The sequence below is a fragment of the Oncorhynchus clarkii genome, chromosome 5 (genome assembly GCF_045791955.1).
Source record: "Oncorhynchus clarkii lewisi isolate Uvic-CL-2024 chromosome 5, UVic_Ocla_1.0, whole genome shotgun sequence".
NCBI classification, from domain to species: domain Eukaryota; kingdom Metazoa; phylum Chordata; class Actinopteri; order Salmoniformes; family Salmonidae; genus Oncorhynchus; species Oncorhynchus clarkii.
In genome coordinates, this window is record NC_092151.1 from 4,848,669 (window position 1) to 4,869,012 (window position 20,344).

The following is a 20,344-nucleotide window of genomic DNA, read 5'->3' on the forward strand; positions in this document are numbered from 1 at the left end:
CCTAGACATAACGAGTCAGGTTACAGACCATGTAGCTAGGACCCCTAGACATAACGAGTCAGGTTACAGACCATGTAGCTAGGACCCCTAGACATAATGAGTCAGGTTACAGACCATATTCATGCATGGCTACAAGGCCAGCAGCATACCACCCTGCATCCCACTGCTGGCTTGCTTCTGAAGCTAAGCAGGGTTGGTCCTGGTCAGTGCCTGGATGGGAGACCAGATGCTGCTGGATGTGGTGTTGGAGGGCCAGTAGGAGGCACTCTTTCCTCTGGTCTAAAAAAATATCCCAATGCCCCTGGGCACTGCCTTGTGTAGGGGGACGTTAAACAGGTGTCCTGTCTCTCTGAGGTCATTAAAGATCCCATGGCACTTATTGTAAGAACATGGGTGTTAACCCTGGTGTCCTGGTTAAATTCCCAAGCTGTCCCTCAAGCCATCACAGTCACCTAATAATCCACAGTTAACAATAGTCTCATTCATCTCCCTCCTCTCCCCTGTAACTATTCCCCAGGTCGTTGCTGTAAATGAGAACGTGTTCTCAGTCAACTTACCAGGTAAAATAACGGATAAATAGCATAACGAGTCAGGACCCCTAGACATAACGAGTGCAACAATGTCCCTAGGCTAGTTATGGGATTCATAACACTGTTAAGAAGAGTTTCATTTAGGAGTGTCACTACAATTACTTGAAATGTGCAGAGAAAAGAGCCAACACTGGGACCAATAGCATCTGCTTAGTTTGCATACCAACCAATAGCTGCTGAGCTGCTGAGTGGCATTGAATAATCAACCCTTCCTCAGTGTACGTCCGTGGCCCCTGTTTTTTTGGCTGCTCTCTCACCACGAGAATGGTCAAAACTCAGACCGGGCCAGGACCTGGTTTCCCGATAGAACGTGTGGCTTACGAGTGTTTTCAACGATGCGTCTTACAACAGCCAGAAGATGTAACAACGCAGAGAGAAAAGTCGCTAAGTGCTTCGTTGGAGCTTGTGTCGATACTGATAGGATGGAAAGGAAGTCCGTTCAAATCTTAGCTTCACAATACTGACAAACCAGCTCCTAGAGAGATATTACCACCTACAGACTTATTCTAATACCCAATACAAAATGCACTAAAAAAATCACAGATTTGGCAGATCCTTGTGCAGGTTAGGCTACAAACACATCATTAAATATATTAAGTAGAGATAAATATAACTCCATATGATTGAAATAGGCCTATAGTCAACTTGTTTATATTTGAATCGTCTCGGTTTTCATTCTAAACATATTTTTATACATTCGTTGTTTGTATCAATTGCAAAGACAGTGGATTTTTTTTGTTGTATTTGTAGTCAACTTTGTTTTGAAAATGATCGGCGATAACCGGTCTCTGAGACGGATAAACCATGTGATTCTGCGTTTAGTGGAGATCTGTGTATAAAGTGAAGTGGGAGGGGGAGCATCTGACGATGCTCTACGACTGATCTGAGGCAGGGTCGTTAGATACCAAGTACTATGGAATTCTTATAGCAGATGCTAGGTAAAAGCTAACAAGTGCAATGCTAATAACGATGGTTTTGGGGAAACCGCTCTGAGATTTAACGATGCTCCTCCTCCTAACGATGAACTTAGCCTTGAGATGCTTCTGGGAAATCGAGCCCAGTACAGGATGTTACAAACGGGTCATTCCATTTGATTTTAATAACTTTTTTGACCACACCCCTTTATGATTTGAATGAAACATTTCTATGCATTGTTGATGTGTTCAGGAAGTACATTTCTGGACCTGAATGCCAAAAAAGTCCAAACTTTTGAAAACGTGGACATCACAGTACAGCAGAGCACATTACATTATACTCTGGTGTACTGTACTTCACTGTACTGTCCAAACAGACATCTATGATTGGTTTAAAATCTGCCCACTGACCAAATTTGGACTACTTTTCAAGGTTCATGGATGTCTGGTGGGTGAGGATATTTGTACCTGCATATCAGGGTTGGGCGGTATGCAGATTTCCATATCCTGCCTGTGACATTCCGGAATATTACAGTATTACCGTTTACCAGAATGCTAACAATGCTAACATGTACTAAGGAATTCTTATAGCAGATTCTAGGTAAACGCTAACGAGCACTAAGGAATTCTCATAGAGGATGCTAGGTAAACGCTAACGAGTACTAAGGAATTCTCATAGAGAATGCTAGGTAAACGCTAACGAGTACTAAGGAATTCTCAAAGCGGATGCCAGGTAAACGCTAACAAGTACAAGTACACAACAAACTACACACTGCCCACAAGGCCTCACCTCAGACCATCCGTTGCCCTTACTCACAGATAATCACACAGATAATCACACAGATAATCACACAGATAATCACACAGGCCTCACCTCTGACCATCCGTTGCCCTTACTCACAGATAATCACACAGGCCTCACCTCAGACCATCCGTTGCCCTTACTCACAGATAATCACACAGATAATCACACACTTTCACCACACACTTCACACCATCACACAGATCTACGCTACACAGCTCCCCACTAATACACAGGTCTACACGGCACACACTCATCACATGCTGCTGGGATCACACCATTTAAATACGAATGAGGCATGTTTTTCACCAAGTGGAGAGAGGGAGGGGCTTGGGTGTAAGAGTACATACACAGACAGGCTCATTGGCCTATTGGCCCCAGGATGCAAGGCAGCCGTAGTCACACTGCAGAGGCGCTAGCCGAGCCCAGAGGGCTTTGCCTTCAAAAACACTGAGCTGAGGAGGGGGATGAGGGAAGCATGCATGGCCTAGCATGTTGTAAATTGTCTATGCTCTGATAATTACAGATGTTACCTGGAACAAAATGTTTCTTAATCTGATAATTGACTCATTGGGATCCAAGGGAGGAGAATGAATATAAATCTGATAATTGACTCATTGGGATCCAAAGGAGGAGAATTAATATAAATCTGATAATTGACTCATTGGGATCCAAAGGAGGAGAATGAATATAAATCTGATAATTGACTCATTGGGATTCTCTCGGAGGACCTGAGCCCTAGGACCATGCCCCAGGACTACCTGACATGATGACTCCTTGCTGTCACCAGTCCACCTGGCCGTGCTGCTGCTCCAGTTTCTTTCAACAGTTCTGCCTTATTATTATTCGACCATGCTGGTCATTTATGAACATTTGAACATCTTGGCCATGTTCTGTTATAATCTCCACCCGGCACAGCCAGAAGAGGACTGGCCATCCCACATATGCTCTCTCTAATTCTCTCTTTCTTTCTCTCTCTCGGAGGACCTGAGCCCTAGGACCATGCCCCAGGAATACCTGACATGATGACTCCTTGCTGTCCCCAGTCCACCTGACTGTGCTGCTGCTCCAGTTTCAACTGTTCTGCCTTATTATTATTCGACCATGCTGGTCATTTATGAACATTTGAACATCTTGACCATGTTCTGTTATAATCTCTACCCGGCACAGCCAGAAGAGGACTGGCCACCCCACATAGCCTGGTTCCTCTCTAGGTTTCTTCCTAGGTTTTGGCCTTTCTAGGGAGTTTTTCCTAGCCACCGTGCTTCTACACCTGCATTGCTTGCTGTTTGGGGTTTTAGGCTGGGTTTCTGTACAGCACTTTGAGATATCAGCTGATGTACGAAGGGCTATATAAATAAATTTGATTTGATTTTGATTTGATATAAATCTGATAATTGCCTCATTGGGATTCAAGGGAGGAGAATGAATTGCATGAGCTACGTTTCTCTTTGATTTTCGCAGTTGGAAGGAAAACTCATTGATCACAAGAACACACAAATGTTGCTAACTTTCATAGTATTGATTTGTTTGAATCTGGACTCCTCTCAAACACACACAAACATACACCGACACATATACAGTCCGCAACAAGTTGGAATTGAGGAACCTGCATTGGATCACCAATAGATGTAACTAGCAGATTGTAACAGGCTAATGCGATGCTCCGTTAGCTGTTACAGGTTTGCTACTGGTTGGTATAGCAACAGAGAATTACCAACCAACCTAAATACATTCTCAATTCCCGACTTGGAACTCAGCCCTCGGTCTAAAGTACAGTATCTGTGAGGAAGTCCTTGGCAATGTAGCCTTCAGCATGGTCCTTCTGAAATGGTCCATAAAAACCCATTGGTACAGGGGTATGACAACTTGGATGGACAAGTACTGAAGGTAATTGAGGACGATATTGCCACTCCTAATTTGCCATATCTTCAATCTAAGACTACTAGAAAGTGTGTGCCCTCAGGCCTGGAGGGAAGCAAAAGCTTTTCCCCTACCTAAGGATAATAAAGCCTGTTACCGACCCTTTGGAAACTTTTGGAAGAAAATTGTGTTTGACCAGATACAATGCTATTTTACAGTAAAAAATTATAATAATAAGACTTTCAGCATGCTTATAGGGAAGGACATTCAACAAGCACATCACTTACACAAATCACTGATTGGCTGAGAGAAATTGATAATAAAATGATTGTGGGGGCTGTTTTGTTAGACTTCAGTGCAGCTTTTGACATTATCGATCATAGTCTGTTGCTGGAAAAACGTATGTGTTATGGCTTTACAGCCCCTGCTATAATGTGGATAAAGAGTTACCTGTCTAACAGAACACAGAAGGTGTTCCGTGTTCTTTAATGGAATCCTCTCCAACATAATCCAGGAAGAATCAGGAATTCCCCAAGGCAGCTCCCAATGCCGCTTACTGTTTTCAATCTTTACTAATGACAAGCCACTGGCTTTGAATAAAGTGTGTCTATGTATGCTGATGACTCAACACTATACACGTCAGCTACTACAGCGACTGAAATGACTGCAACACTTAACAAAGAGCTGCAGTTAGTTTCAGAATGGGTGGCAAGGAATAAATTAGTGCTAAATAATTTAAAAACTAAAAGCATTGTATTTGGAACAAATCATTCACTAAACCTTGAACCGAAACTAAATATTGTAATAAATAACGTGGAAATTGAGCAAGTTGAGATGACTAAACTGCTTGGAGTAACCCTGGATTGTAAACTGTCATGGTCAAAACATATTGATACAACAGTAGCTAAGATGGGGAGAAGTATGTCCATAAGGCGCTGCTCCACCTTCTTAACAACAGCACTGTCAGTCAACAAGGCAGGTCCTACAGGCCCTAGTTTCTACCTTCTTAATAGCACTATCAACAAGGCAGGTCCTACAAGCCCTAGTTTCTACCTTCTTAATAGCACTATCAACAAGGCAGGCCCTAGTTTCTACCTTCTTAACAGCACTATCAACAAGGCAGGTCCTACAGGCCCTAGTTTCTACCTTCTTAACAGCACTATCAACAAGGCAGGTCCTACAGGACCTAGTTTCTACCTTCTTAACAGCACTATCAACAAGGCAGGTCCTACAGGACCTAGTTTCTACCTTCTTAACAGCACTATCAACAAGGCAGGTCCTACAGGCTCTAGTTTCTACCTTCTTAACAGCACTATCAACAAGGCAGGTCCTACAGGCCCTAGTTTCTACCTTCTTAACAGCACTATCAACAAGGCAGGTCCTACAGGCCCTAGTTTCTACCTTCTTAACAGCACTATCAACAAGGCAGGTCCTACAGGCCCTAGTTTCTACCTTCTTAACAGCACTATCAACAAGGCAGGTCCTACAGGCTCTAGTTTCTACCTTCTTAACAGCACTATCAACAAGGCAGGTCCTACAGGCCCTAGTTTCTACCTTCTTAACAGCACTATCAACAAGGCAGGTCCTGCAGGCCCTAGTTTCTACCTTCTTAACAACACTATCAACAAGGCAGGTCCTACAGGCCCTAGTTTCTACCTTCTTAACAGCACTATCAACAAGGCAGGTCCTACAGGCCCTAGTTTCTACCTTCTTAACAGCACTATCAACAAGGCAGGTCCTACAGGCCCTAGTTTCTACTTTCTTAACAGCACTATCAACAAGGCAGGTCCTACAGGCCCTAGTTTCTACCTTCTTAACAGCACTATCAACAAGGCAGGTCCTACAGGCCCTAGTTTCTACCTTCTTAACAACACTATCAACAAGGCAGGTCCTACAGGCCCTAGTTTCTACCTTCTTAACAGCACTATCAACAAGGCAGGTCCTACAGGCTCTAGTTTCTACCTTCTTAACAGCACTATCAACAAGGCAGGTCCTACAGGCCCTAGTTTCTACCTTCTTAACAACACTATCAACAAGGCAGGTCCTACAAGCCCTAGTTTCTACCTTCTTAACAACACTATCAACAAGGCAGGTCCTACAGGCCCTAGTTTTGTCACACCTGGACTACTGTTCAGTCGTGGGGTCAGGTGCCACAAAGAGGGATTTATGAAAACTACAATTGGCTCAGAACAGGGCAGCACGGCTGGCCCTTGGATGTACACAGAGAGCTAATATTAATAATATGCATGTCAATCTCTCCTGGCTCAATGTGGAGGAGAGATTGACTTCATCACTACTTGTATTTATGAGAGATATTGACATGTTGAATCCATCGAGCTGTCTGTTTTAACTACTGGCACACAGCTCAGACACCCATGCATACCCCACACCACAAGACATGTCCCCAAAGGTCTCTTCACATTCCAGAACAGACTATGGGATGCACACAGTACTACATAGAGCCATGACTACATGGAACTCTATTCCCCAGTACTACATAGAGACATGGCTACATGGAACTCTATTCCTCAGTACTACATAGAGACATGACTACATGGAACTCTATTCCACAGTACTACATAGAGTCATGACTACATGGAACTCTATTCCACAGTACTACATAGAGCCATGACTACATGGAACTCTATTCCACAGTACTACATAGAGTCATGACTACATGGAACTCTATTCCCCAGTACCACATAGAGCCATGACTACATGGAACTCTATTCCACAGTACTACATAGAGTCATGACTACATGGAACTCTATTCCACAGTACTACATAGAGCCATGACTACATGGAACTCTATTCCACAGTACTACATAGAGTCATGACTACATGGAACTCTATTCCACAGTACTACATAGAGCCATGACTACATGGAACTCTATTCCACAGTACTACATAGAGCCATGACTACATGGAACTCTATTCCACAGTACTACATAGAGCCATGACTACATGGAACTCTATTCCACAGTACTACATAGAGCCATGACTACATGGAACTCTATTCCACATCAGGTAACTGATGCAGCAGTAGAATCAGATTGAATAAACAGGTAAAAATACACCTGATGGAACAGCGGGGACTGTGAAGAGACACACACATAGGTCATAGACACATGAAAATAAACGCACAATGAGATACGAACTATACACACACGCACACATGGATTTTGTGTTGTAGATATGTGGTAGTGGTGGAGTAGGGGCCTGAGGGCACACACTTAATGTGTTGTGAAATATGTTGTGAATATATTATAACTTGTTTTAAAAAATGCTAAACTGCCTTAATTTTGCTGGACCCCAGGAATGGAGATCTATAATACATACAAATACAAATGATTAGATCAGTACTGTTTGGTGTATCACAGAATTTAACTAACCTGAACTTGTCCACAGTTCCTCGATTCCCGACCTGGAAGAGAACCAATGTTTTCTAAACGTCCGTATCTAGTTGCAGGGGGTTTGTCTGAATCTAGAAAACTCTTTAAGTTGTTAAATACGATTGTTTTTCTCCATGAAGTAATACAACAATGTGCACGCCATCCTCTCGTCTATTTAAAATCTTCCCTCGTTGTTCGAGAAAGGTTGATGGGCATCATGACATGCGGCACTTGGGACACCCACCAGTCTCAATCAATGAGAAAATATTTCAAAATAGACAAGATAGCGGCGTACACATTGTTGTATTACTTCATGGAGCAAAACATGTATTTAAATTTAATAATGGCGCATTTTCTAGATTCAAAACAAACCCCCTGCAACTAGACACGGACGTTTAGAAAACACTGGTTGTCTCCCAAGTCAGAAATTGTGGAAGTATGGACAAGATAAAGTTGGTTAAAATCTCTAATACATCAGACAGTACCCATCAGACAGTGCCCATCAGACAGTACCCATCAGACAGTACCCATCAGACAGTACCCATCAGACAGCTGGAACAGAGTAATGGTCTGACTAGGTGATAGTTTTAATAGCAACAATGGATGAGTTACTGTGGAAGGTGAAGGCCTACAGCACTGTCATTGAGCTTTGAAGAGTTGAATGTGTAGACACCAGTGGTTCCAAAAGACCATGGCTTTCACAGAGCATTTGAGAAGAACCAATGCTGGAAGGCTACATTGCCAAGGAATTACTCACAGATACTGTACTTTAAACAGAGGGCTGTGTTCCATTAGGTCAGCCTAGATTGCAAACAAGATCACTGCATTTCCAATCAGTCAGTCACATGATAAGACATGGTCAAGAATCTCCCAAGTGACCCAAATAAAGATGAGAAATAACTACTGAGTTTTCGTGAATAAAAACTCCACTCTACAGTCTAAACAGTTAGATATGAACTTGTGGCGTCTTTACAAAAAAAATGTAACATGTGGGGGTTATTGATACAATGTTCACACTGCTGGCATTAGCAACATTGTGGCAACCAACGTAAGTGGGTGACCAAACTCAAGGTATCGATAACTTGTAAGCTTTCGCCTACAATTATTTTTATTTTTTTCCATTTGGAAACGAGTTGTGATAGCTAAATCAGACCAGCCATGATAACTTGTGAACTTATCAAGCAAAGTAAGTAACATTATTGTTGTTTAACATCACGCTCGATCATTACCTGTAGTAATAGACATCACTCTTGCCAGCACTGAGCCCTGACTTCCGGATCACTTCTTCTTTCTTCCAGCCCGGTGGCAGAGAGGGACAATCCATCCTCTTCTTCTCCATAACCATTTAGTGTACAATTAGGAATCACATCAATCGCTGTAATCAACTCAGTCAAAAGAAATACGTTACAACGTGTTTAATAAATACACCTGACTTGGCGATCTAAAAGTGAAGCTCTAACTAAAGCCGTTTGAACTAAACCGGAGCGAAAAACTTTTATTTCCGCTATTGTATCCTGTCTAGTGGGTAGATATATATATAAATATTGAATCCTTGGTTGTTGTTGTTGACAGGTTTCCTAATTCGATCTTCAACTATCCCAAAATGCGAGCGACCCGCCAGTAGCTGCAGATCTCCTTTGGCCAAAGGCGGCGGCGGTGGCAGTGACGTTCAGATATTTCAGCACTTCCCACACAGTGACCCGGCGCTTGGCAACCGTTCTCAGAGCAACGCCCCGCCTCCACGGAACACTGCCGTCACTTCTCGGTTACACCCCCCCCCCTCCCCTAAAGCGGTAACTAGGGGTGGTTTTGACGAGATGTTATACTGCTTTTGTCAGGTTTTTAGGAGAATTTGCGTGAGAGGTTAGGAGAATTTGCGCAGTAGGTTATGGAGAATTTGCGCAGTAGGTTATGGAGAATTTGCGCAGTAGGTTATGGAGAATTTGCGCAGTAGGTTATGGAGAATTTGCGTGAGAGGTTAGGAGAATTTGCGCAGTAGGCTGAAAAAGGCTAAACAAAATCTCATTTTTTGACGTTAACTTTACAAAAGCTGGAGCCCTTATAGCCATGGCTGTGATGTAACAATTACATAGAAAATACCAGTCTTTCCTAAAATACGAACAATGTAATAAAACAGTATTTAATTCGAATGTTCCAGCGTGTATTATCATTGGTCTTTCCTCATCAAGGCCCTAAAGACGTAGTTCATTCGTCACTACTTACCACAGCCGCAAAGTCAGAAGGGCCGCTTTTTCCACCAATCAGATAAGAGAATGCGATGACGCGGACGCCGATCGGCTTGCAGGGGGGGCAGACAGACGGAAAGACATTTTGTGATCCATCGATGATTAGCTTATTTATTAGCTATAATAAAACCAACCGATCGAAATCCAAAGTGATAATCGGATGTGTTATTCAAACTGCTGCAATATCTGCATTGTTTTTAAAGTGCCATGTAGACAAACAAATGGACACATCTTGATTTTAGATTTTTTTGTTGATGTTCAAAATCCACAAGTAAGACAATATTTTTGAAATTAGCTGATTTTGGGCTGATTTTAAAGATAACTTCAACCATGTTACTTTATTTGGCTCCTTAGACACTTGCTATAATTATTTATTTCACTTAACCAGATGAGGCTGGTAGGAGGAGCGATAGGAGCATGGCAGATTGTAGTGGCTGGAATCACATCAATAGAACAGCATCCATTGATTCCATTCAAGCCGATACATTGAGCCTGTCCTCCTGTAGCTTCTCCCACCAGCCTCCACTGAACTGTTCCTAGCCTTGCAATCTACCTTCTTGGTGTGTTGGACCAGTTTCCGTCTCTACAAAGACATGGTCTTCAAGCTATGTAAGATAGCAAAACATTTAATAATAATAATTGATTGGACTTACAGGGCACTTTTCAAGACACCCAAAGCTCTTTACAGTGTAAAGGGTAACCCACCACCCTAACCCTACTCTATACAGGGGTAACCCACCACCCTAACCCTACTCTATACAGGGGTAACTCACTACCCTAACTCAGATCTATACAGGGTCAGATCTCACCACCCTAACCCTACTCTATACAGGGGTAACACACCACCCTAACTCTACTCTATACAAGGGTAACTCACCACCCTAACTCAACTCTATACAGGGGTATTTCACCACCCTAACTTAACTCTATACAGGGGTAACTCACCACCCTAACCCTACTCTATACAGGGGTAACTCACCACCCTAACCCTACTCTATACAGGGGTAACTCACCACCCTAACCCTACTCTATACAGGGGTAACTCACCACCCTAACTCAACTCTATACAGGGGTAACTCACCACCCTAACCCTACTCTATACAGGGGTAACTCACCACCCTAACCCTACTCTATACAGGGGTAACTCACCACCCTAACTCAACTCTATACAGGGGTAACTCACCACCCTAACCCTACTCTATACAGGGGTAACTCACCACCCTAACCCTACTCTATACAGGGGTAACTCACCACCCTAACTCAACTCTATACAGGGGTAACTCACCACCCTAACCCTACTCTATACAGGGGTAACTCACCACCCTAACTCAACTCTATACAGGGGTAACTCACCACCCTAACCCCACTTTATACAGGGGTAACTCACCACCCTAACCCCACTCTATACAGGGGTAACTCACCACCCTAACCCTACTCTATACAGGGGTAACTCACCACCCTAACTCAACTATATACAGGGGTAACTCACCACCCTAACTCAACTCTATACAGGGGTAACTCACCACCCTAACCCTACTCTATACAGGGGTAACTCACCACCCTAACCCCACTCTATACAGGGGTAACTCACCACCCTAACCCCACTCTATACAGGGGTAACTCACCACCCTAACCCCACTCTATACAGGGGTAACTCACCACCCTAACCCCACTCTATACAGGGGTAACTCACCACAATAACCCTACTCTATACAGGGGTAACTCACCACCCTAACCCTACTCTATACAGGGGTAACTCACCACCCTAAACCTACTCTATACAGGGGTAGCTCACCACCCTAACTCAACTCTATACAGGGGTAACTCACCACCCTAACTCAACTCTATACAGGGGTAACTCACCACCCTAACTCAACTCTATACAGGGGTAACTCACCACCCTAACCCTACTCTATACAGGGGTAACTCACCACCCTAACCCCACTCTATACAGGGGTAACTCACCACCCTAACCCCACTCTATACAGGGGTAACTCACCACCCTAACCCTACTCTATACAGGGGTAACTCACCACCCTAAACCTACTCTATACAGGGGTAACTCACCACCCTAACCCCACTCTATACAGGGGTAACTCACCACCCTAACCCTACTCTATACAGGGGTAACCCACCACCCTAACCCCACTCTATACAGGGGTAACTCACCACAATAACCCTACTCTATACAGGGGTAACTCACCACCCTAACCCCACTCTATACAGGGGTAACTCACCACCCTAACCCCACTCTATACAGGGGTAACTCACCACCCTAACCCCACTCTATACAGGGGTAACTCACCACCCTAACCCTACTCTATACAGGGGTAACTCACCACCCTAAACCTACTCTATACAGGGGTAACTCACCACCCTAACTCAACTCTATACAGGGGTAACTCACCACCCTAACTCAACTCTATACAGGGGTAACTCACCACCCTAACTCAACTCTATACAGGGGTAACTCACCACCCTAACCCTACTCTATACAGGGGTAACTCACCACCCTAACCCCACTCTATACAGGGGTAACTCACCACCCTAACCCCACTCTATACAGGGGTAACTCACCACCCTAACCCTACTCTATACAGGGGTAACTCACCACCCTAACCCTACTCTATACAGGGGTAACTCACCACCCTAACCCCACTCTATACAGGGGTAACTCACCACCCTAACCCCACTCTATACAGGGGTAACTCACCACCCTAACCCTACTCTATACAGGGGTAACTCACCACCCTAAACCTACTCTATACAGGGGTAACTCACCACCCTAACCCCACTCTATACAGGGGTAACTCACCACCCTAACCCCACTCTATACAGGGGTAACTCACCACCCCAACCCTACTCTATACAGGGGTAACTCACCACCCTAAACCTACTCTATACAGGGGTAACTCACCACCCTAACCCTACTCTATACAGGGGTAACCCACCACCCTAACCCCACTCTATACAGGGGTAACTCACCACAATAACCCTACTCTATACAGGGGTAACTCACCACCCTAACCCCACTCTATACAGGGGTAACTCACCACCCTAACCCCACTCTATACAGGGGTAACTCACCACCCTAACCCCACTCTATACAGGGGTAACTCACCACCCTAACCCTACTCTATACAGGGGTAACTCACCACCCTAACCCTACTCTATACAGGGGTAACCCACCACCCTAACCCCACTCTATACAGGGGTAACTCACCACAATAACCCTACTCTATACAGGGGTAACTGACTGCCTTGATCTGAGTCCTACAGGACTTTGTTTTTGTGTGTGTTAGTTCAATGATTGATCTGGTATTGTGATACCATATTAGTGATCCAGTACAGTACTACGTAATGAAGGCTACCTGTGTAACCACGGTTACGTGAGGTTTTGGATCACACTCGGATCTTCTGTCCTCAGATGATCTACTGCGCCTCAACAACAACAACAACAACAACAACAACAACAACAACAACAACAACAACAAAAAAGGACACGAGGTGAAAGTAGTGAGACGGCGGCTATTAAGGAGGTCATCCACAGCGGTCATCCACAGCGGTCATCCACAGCGGTCATCCACAGCGGTCATCCACAGCGGTCATCCATAGCGGTCATCCACAGTGATCATCCACAGAGGTCATCCACAGCGATCATCCACAGAGGTCATCCACAGCGATCATCCACAGAGGTCATCCACAGAGGTCATCCACAGCGATCATCCACAGAGGTCATCCACAGAGGTCATCCACAGAGGTCATCCACAGCGATCATCCACAGAGGTCATCCACAGAGGTCATCCACAGCGATCATCCACAGAGGTCATCCACAGCGATCATCCACAGCGGCCATCCACAGCGATCATCCACAGCGATCATCCACAGCGATCATCCACAGAGGTCATCCACAGCGATCATCCACAGCGGTCATCCACAGCGATCATCCACAGCGGCCATCCACAGCGATCATCCACAGCGGCCATCCACAGCGATCATCCACAGCGGTCATCCATAGCGGCCATCCACAGCGGTCATCCACAGCGGTCATCCACAGCGATCATCCACAGCGGTCATCCACAGCGGTCATCCACAGCGGTCATCCACAGCGATCATCCACAGCGGTCATCCATAGCGGTCATCCACAGCGGTCATCCACAGCGGTCATCCACAGCGATCATCCACAGCGGTCATCCACAGAGGTCATCCACAGAGGTCATCCACAGCGATCATCCACAGAGGTCATCCACAGAGGTCATCCACAGCGATCATCCACAGCGGTCATCCACAGCGATCATCCACAGCGATCATCCACCCCACAGCGATCATCCACAGCGGTCATCCACAGCGGTCATCCACAGCGGTCATCCACAGCGGTCATCCACAGCGATCATCCACAGCGATCATCCACAGCGGTCATCCACAGCGGTCATCCACAGCGGACTAATCTGAAATCCTTACTTGGACTGTATCCTGCCGCACGGAAGGATACCGTATTGGGGGGATCCGATAGCTCACATTAACCGTGGTTACATAGGTAACCTTTGTTACGGTTGATACTGGAGCGCCTCGGGTGTGAGTCAAAATCGGCAAGCAGTTTACTGTCGAAGTAGTGCGCCCGACGCTTGTATCAATGACGTCAGAAGCTTTTTTGTGGAACGTCCACCTGATTGGTTTGTTATTGGTTCCGGTAGAAGACCAATAAGCTTCTCCGGGGCACGTACTACAATCATTTGGCTGTTCTAAAAAAAAGTAAAAATAAATGTAACCAGCAGGTGCCGCTAGTGTACACCGTGTTGATCAAAGCCTCCAGTAATGAATCTATTTTCGACACAATTGGCTAGAAATGCTCAATGTTTCAGGAAGCTTAATTTCCCCATCACTAGAAACTTGCAGTTGACTGCAAGTCCAAACATCACAACCTATTAAGATTACATGATTTGACACAATCGTGAAGAAAATGTACTTCTTACTAAATGGAGAGTGCCTTTAATGGCGATGTCCCATGCTGTCACATAAAGCTATAATGGCACAGATACGAAGACGAGTCCTCTATCTCTATCGAGCAAGTCTGACAATATTTAACCTCATAATGCAACACGCTTCGAAAGGCAGCGATCAATGGCGACAAAAAATTATCCACTCAAACCTGCGCAGTGAAAGCTCAGTTTTACGGGAATTATTTACTTTATTTATTGGTAAATAGTTGTTAAGCCATTGTAGAATATGTAGTTTTCCAATTTGGTTCTTCAAATCTATTCAACTGTAGTGTTACACATGTCTGTCTCTCACATTCAGAGTTGACCTTCTCTTTACATTGTGTGAAAGGGACAATTGAAAACAATATTGTTAATATATTATTATATTACAATGTTATTCAGTTATTGTCATGTAGTCAGGTTTGCCACTACGGTGCAGCAAAGTAACCTTCTGTTTAGTTATTGATACTCAACTCTAAACTCCATTGATTGCATAGTCTCACGCAGTCCTCAATGGCCAGTCTACTTCCTCCATTCAAACTAATTATACATTTCTAGATCATGTCACCGTCTTTAAATAGCTTTGCTCTCGCACACACCCAAAACAATTTCTACCTGAAACCCAACCCGCTCGCCAAGTAGTGGTGAAAGAGATACTACGAGAGGAGACAGTAGAGGTCACAGTTTTATAGTAGTGTTTAAGTTTTCTAAACCACCCTAGTTTGTGAGGCCTGCCTGCATTGCCACCTGGGTAACATATTCATTAGTGTACGCCGTCCGTCCCAAAACTATTCTCAATGGAAATAAAACAAAAACGTGTGTCTCTAATTTGACAAAATCATGTAGTCCCCTTCCTGTTTTAATCAGCTTTCTTCTGTTTGGAGCCGAGTGAATACGACCCTACAGATAAGAGTGTTCGTCCTATTCAGAGCCACTGTTAGCGAGGTCCCTGAAGGGAACTCTATAGCTCTGACTAATGAGATGCATTCTAAACATTCTATCATTAGAATTAGAATTCTAAGCATTCTATCATTAGAATTAGAATTCTAAGCATTCTATCATTAGAATTAGAATTCTAAGCATTCTATCATTAGAATTAGAATTCTAAGCATTCTATCATTAGAATTAGAATTCTAAGCATTCTAAACTCTTCACTTAGCAAAGGTTATTACATCACTTCCCATTCAATATTTGCTCACCACATCACTCTCTCTCTTTCTCTCTGGGGTTGTCATCTTACTCAATAGCTGTCTCGCACTGATGTCTTGTAAATCCTCTAAAACACTTTTTAACATTTTTATATATTGATTAATATGCTCTTGAAAATGTGATTTGCGAAGTGTGTTTTTTTTTGTTTGTTTTTTGTATTGAGGACTAATTGTGTCCCCTAAGAATGTAGAAGAAAGAGCCCTGATCTACAGGCCCTTAAACCTGACCCATTATGTGGGAGATGTTGCCGGGTCAGTCTGGACTGTCTGAGCTTCATTCACCTTTGAAGTCTTACTAGAAACAGGAGGAAAAGCAAAGTGTGATAGTGGTTGATAGTTATATTCTGTTGTAAACTAAATCAAACACGTTTGTTCTGATCAGAAATGCAGTCCAAGTGCATCATTAGCCTGAACCTGTGGATCACACTAATTCCCATCATCATCATCATAGACCCCCCACACACACACACACACCTTACAGACCTTCATATGAGCTAGGGCAGCCCAAACGAGCATTGTTCTGAGCTGCCACATCAAAAGGCCTGACCATGGCTGGGTTCAGCCTAGCGAAGAGACAACAGGGAGCCCCCTCGCCCTGCATTGTTCATCCTGCTGAGTGGGGCTGAGTGGGGCTGAGTGGGAGGGGGAAACACCACAGCCTGTATCGATTAGAGAGACCGAGCCAGACAGAACAGAGGAGCCTCTCTAGACCTGCAGAGAATTGTTCTCAGATTTTTCAGAGGCCAATGACAATCCAAAATAATTGTGGGAGCAAAAGCCTCCTAAAACCAGTATTCCAAGTTTATCACCATGTTAGAAAATGTGGGGTATATTATGGAGACATTTGTCATTATGGAGATAAAGAATACTATATTCAGATTGTTGTCACAAATGTATTGTCATTGCTCTACGCTGTCAATTAATCAATCCATCAAATGTATTTATAAAGCCCTTTTTACATCAGCTGATATATCAAAGTGCTGTACAGAAACCCAGCCTAAAACCCCTAAACAGCAAGCAATGCAGGTGTAGAAGCACGGTGGCTAGGAAAAACTCCCCAGAAAGGCCAGAACCAAGGAAGGAACCTAGAGAGGAACCAGGATATGAGGGGTGGCCAGTCCTCTTCTGGCTGTACCGGGTGGAGATTATAAACCTAGAGAGGAACCAGGCTATGAGGGGTGGCCAGTCCTCTTCTGGCTGTGCCGGGTGGAGATTATAAACCTAGAGAGGAACCAGGCTATGAGGGGTGGCCAGTCCTCTTCTGGCTGTACCAGGTGGAGATTATAAACCTAGAGAGGAACCAGGCTATGAGGGGTGGCCAGTCCTCTTCTGGCTGTGCCGGGTGGAGATTAAAACAGAACATGGCCAAGATGTTCAAATGTTCATAAATGACCAGCATGGTCCAATAATAATAATCACAGGCAGAACAGTTGAAACTGGAGCAGCAGCACGGCCAGGTGGACTGGGGACAGCAATGAGTCCTCAGTTACATGTCAGTTACATGTTCATCCAGACCTTCTCTTGTTAACAGTCTTGTTGTTCTACTGGTGCTGTCAGTTATAGTATTGTGGAATCAGTGTGTCTTCTGCTCCCCCTACAGGCATTGAAGAGTTACTGCAGGGAGAGAAGAAGGTTTAACAAAGCCTGGAACAATTACCTCTGTTTCTCCTGCTTCAGAACCACTACCATTCCATTACCTCTGTTTCAGAACCACTATCATTCCATTACCTCTGTTTCAGAACCACTACCATTCCATTACCTGTTTCAGAACCACTACCATTCCATTACCTCTGTTTCTCCTGTTTCAGAACCACTACCATTCCATTACCTCTGTTTCTCCTGCTTCAGAACCACTACCATTCCATTACCTCTGTTTCAGAACCACTACCATTCCATTACCTCTGTTTCAGAACCACTACCATTCCATTACCTCTGTTTCTCCTGTTTCAGAACCACTACCATTCCATTACCTCTGTTTCTCCTGCTTCAGAACCACTACCATTCCATTACCTCTGTTTCAGAACCACTACCATTCCATTACCTCTGTTTCAGAACCACTACCATTCCATTACCTCTGTTTCAGAACCACTACCATTCCATTACCTCTGTTTCTCCTGCTTCAGAACCACTACCATTCCATTACCTCTGTTTCAGAACCACTACCATTCCATTACCTCTGTTTCAGAACCACTACCATTCCATTACCTCTGTTTCAGAACCACTACCATTCCATTACCTCTATTTCAGAACCACTACCATTCCATTACCTCTGTTTCAGAACCACTACCATTCCATTACCTCTGTTTCAGAACCACTACCATTCCATTACCTCTGTTTCAGAACCACTACCATTCCATTACCTCTGTTTCAGAACCACTATCATTCCATTACCTCTGTTTCTCCTGTTTCAGAACCACTACCATTCCATGACCTCTGTTTCAGAACCACTACCATTCCATTACCTCTGTTTCAGAACCACTACCATTCCATTACCTCTGTTTCAGAACCACTACCATTCCATTACCTCTGTTTCAGAACCACTACCATTCCACTACCTCTCCCACTTCTCATCCCCATGTTCATCCCCATGAAATAGAAGCCACAGCAAAACAAAGGTCATGCAAAACTAAACTCTACTACTGAGCTATGTCTTAGCAGGCTTTGTTAAACCTTCTTCTCTCCCTGCAGTAACTCTTCAATGCCTGTAGGGGGAGCAGAATACACACTGATTCCCGAAGAGCTTCTGAGAGACCGGAAACAAGAGGTGTATACAAAATAAATTAGTATTTTTAATGACCCGATTCAGTCCTGCTTTAAATTACATTTAGCTTATAAAGGCTTCATTAAGCCTTCGTAATGCCTTCAATAAGCGCTACATACATGTGTTACTAAGCATCTATAACCAACCGTATGTCATGCTTTTGTGAAAGGGTTCATAAATGTGGCATAACCACCAATGAATGTCAAATATGATATAAACATGTGATTTACAGAGGGAGACAGGCTGGATTTAGCCATCATTTAGACTTGCTGACTGTGGGAACATTTTCAGAACGGGGCAGCAGGTAGCCTAGTGGTTAGAGCGTTGGACTTGTGACCGAAAGGTTGCTAGATCGAATCCCCGAGCCGACAAGGTAAAAATATCTGTCGCTCTGCCCCCTGAACAAGGCAGTTAACCCACTGTTCCCCTGAACAAGGCAGTTAACCCACTGTTCCCCTGAGAACAAGGCAGTTAACCCACTGTTCCCCTGAGAACAAGGCAGTTAACCCACTGTTCCCCTGAGAACAAGGCAGTTAACCCACTGTTCCCCTGAGAACAAGGCAGTTAACCCACTGTTCCCCTGAACAAGGCAGTTAACCCACTGTTCACCTGATCAAGGCAGTTAACCCACTGTTCCCCTGAACAAGGCAGTTAACCCACTGTTCCCCTGAGAACAAGGCAGTTAACCCACTGTTCCCCTGAACAAGGCAGTTAACCCACTGTTCACCTGAACAAGGCAGTTAACCCACTGATCCCCTGAACAAGGCACCAACCCACTGTTCCTAGGCTGCTGTTGAAAATAAGAATCTATTCTTAATTAACTGAAGATTAAAAAAAACAAGATAAATTGTGGGAATGGGCTGGGTTTAGCCATCATTTTGACTTACTGATTACTGTTACTGTTGTAACTAGTGAGTGAAATACTTGCATAGAATTGCATGGTCACCTCCACTAAGGCCAACTCTGATTGGTTGATATCTCAGGCCTATATGTGCTGTGTGTTCAATAGCCAGGACACTCTGATACATCATTACACATCATTACACACCAGGATACTCTGATACATCATTACACACCAGGATACTCTGATACATCATTACACATCATTACACACCAGGATACTCTGACACATTATTACACACCAGGATACTCTGATACATCATTACACATCATTACACACCAGGATACTCTGATACATCATTACACATCATTACACACCAGGATACTCTGATACATCATTACACACCAGGATACTCTGATACATCATTACACACCAGGATACTCTGATACATCATTACACACCAGGATACTCTGATACATCATTACACATCATTACACACCAGGATACTCTGATACATCATTACACACCAGGATACTCTGATACATCATTACACACCAGGATACTCTGATACATCATTACACACCAGGACACTCTGATACATCATTACACACCAGGATACTCTGATACATCATTACACACCAGGATACTCTGATACATCATTACACACCAGGATACTCTGATACATCATTACACACCAGGATACTCTGATACATCATTACACACCAGGATACTCTGATACATCATTACA

At 44.0% G+C, this 20,344-nt stretch overlaps 1 protein-coding gene across 1 annotated transcript in view; it reads right to left on the reverse strand.

Annotated features, from left to right (window-relative positions):
* The window catches only part of LOC139409828 (methyl-CpG-binding domain protein 2-like), a 157,666-nt gene extending 148,275 nt beyond the window's left edge, over positions 1-9,391 (reverse strand). The window contains exon 1 of the mRNA XM_071155215.1: positions 8,791-9,391. Coding sequence (XP_071011316.1) covers positions 8,791-8,906 — 116 coding nt within the window. The 5' untranslated portion in view covers positions 8,907-9,391. The remainder of the gene's footprint in view (positions 1-8,790) is intronic.
* Between the last annotated feature and the right edge of the window lie 10,953 nt (positions 9,392-20,344).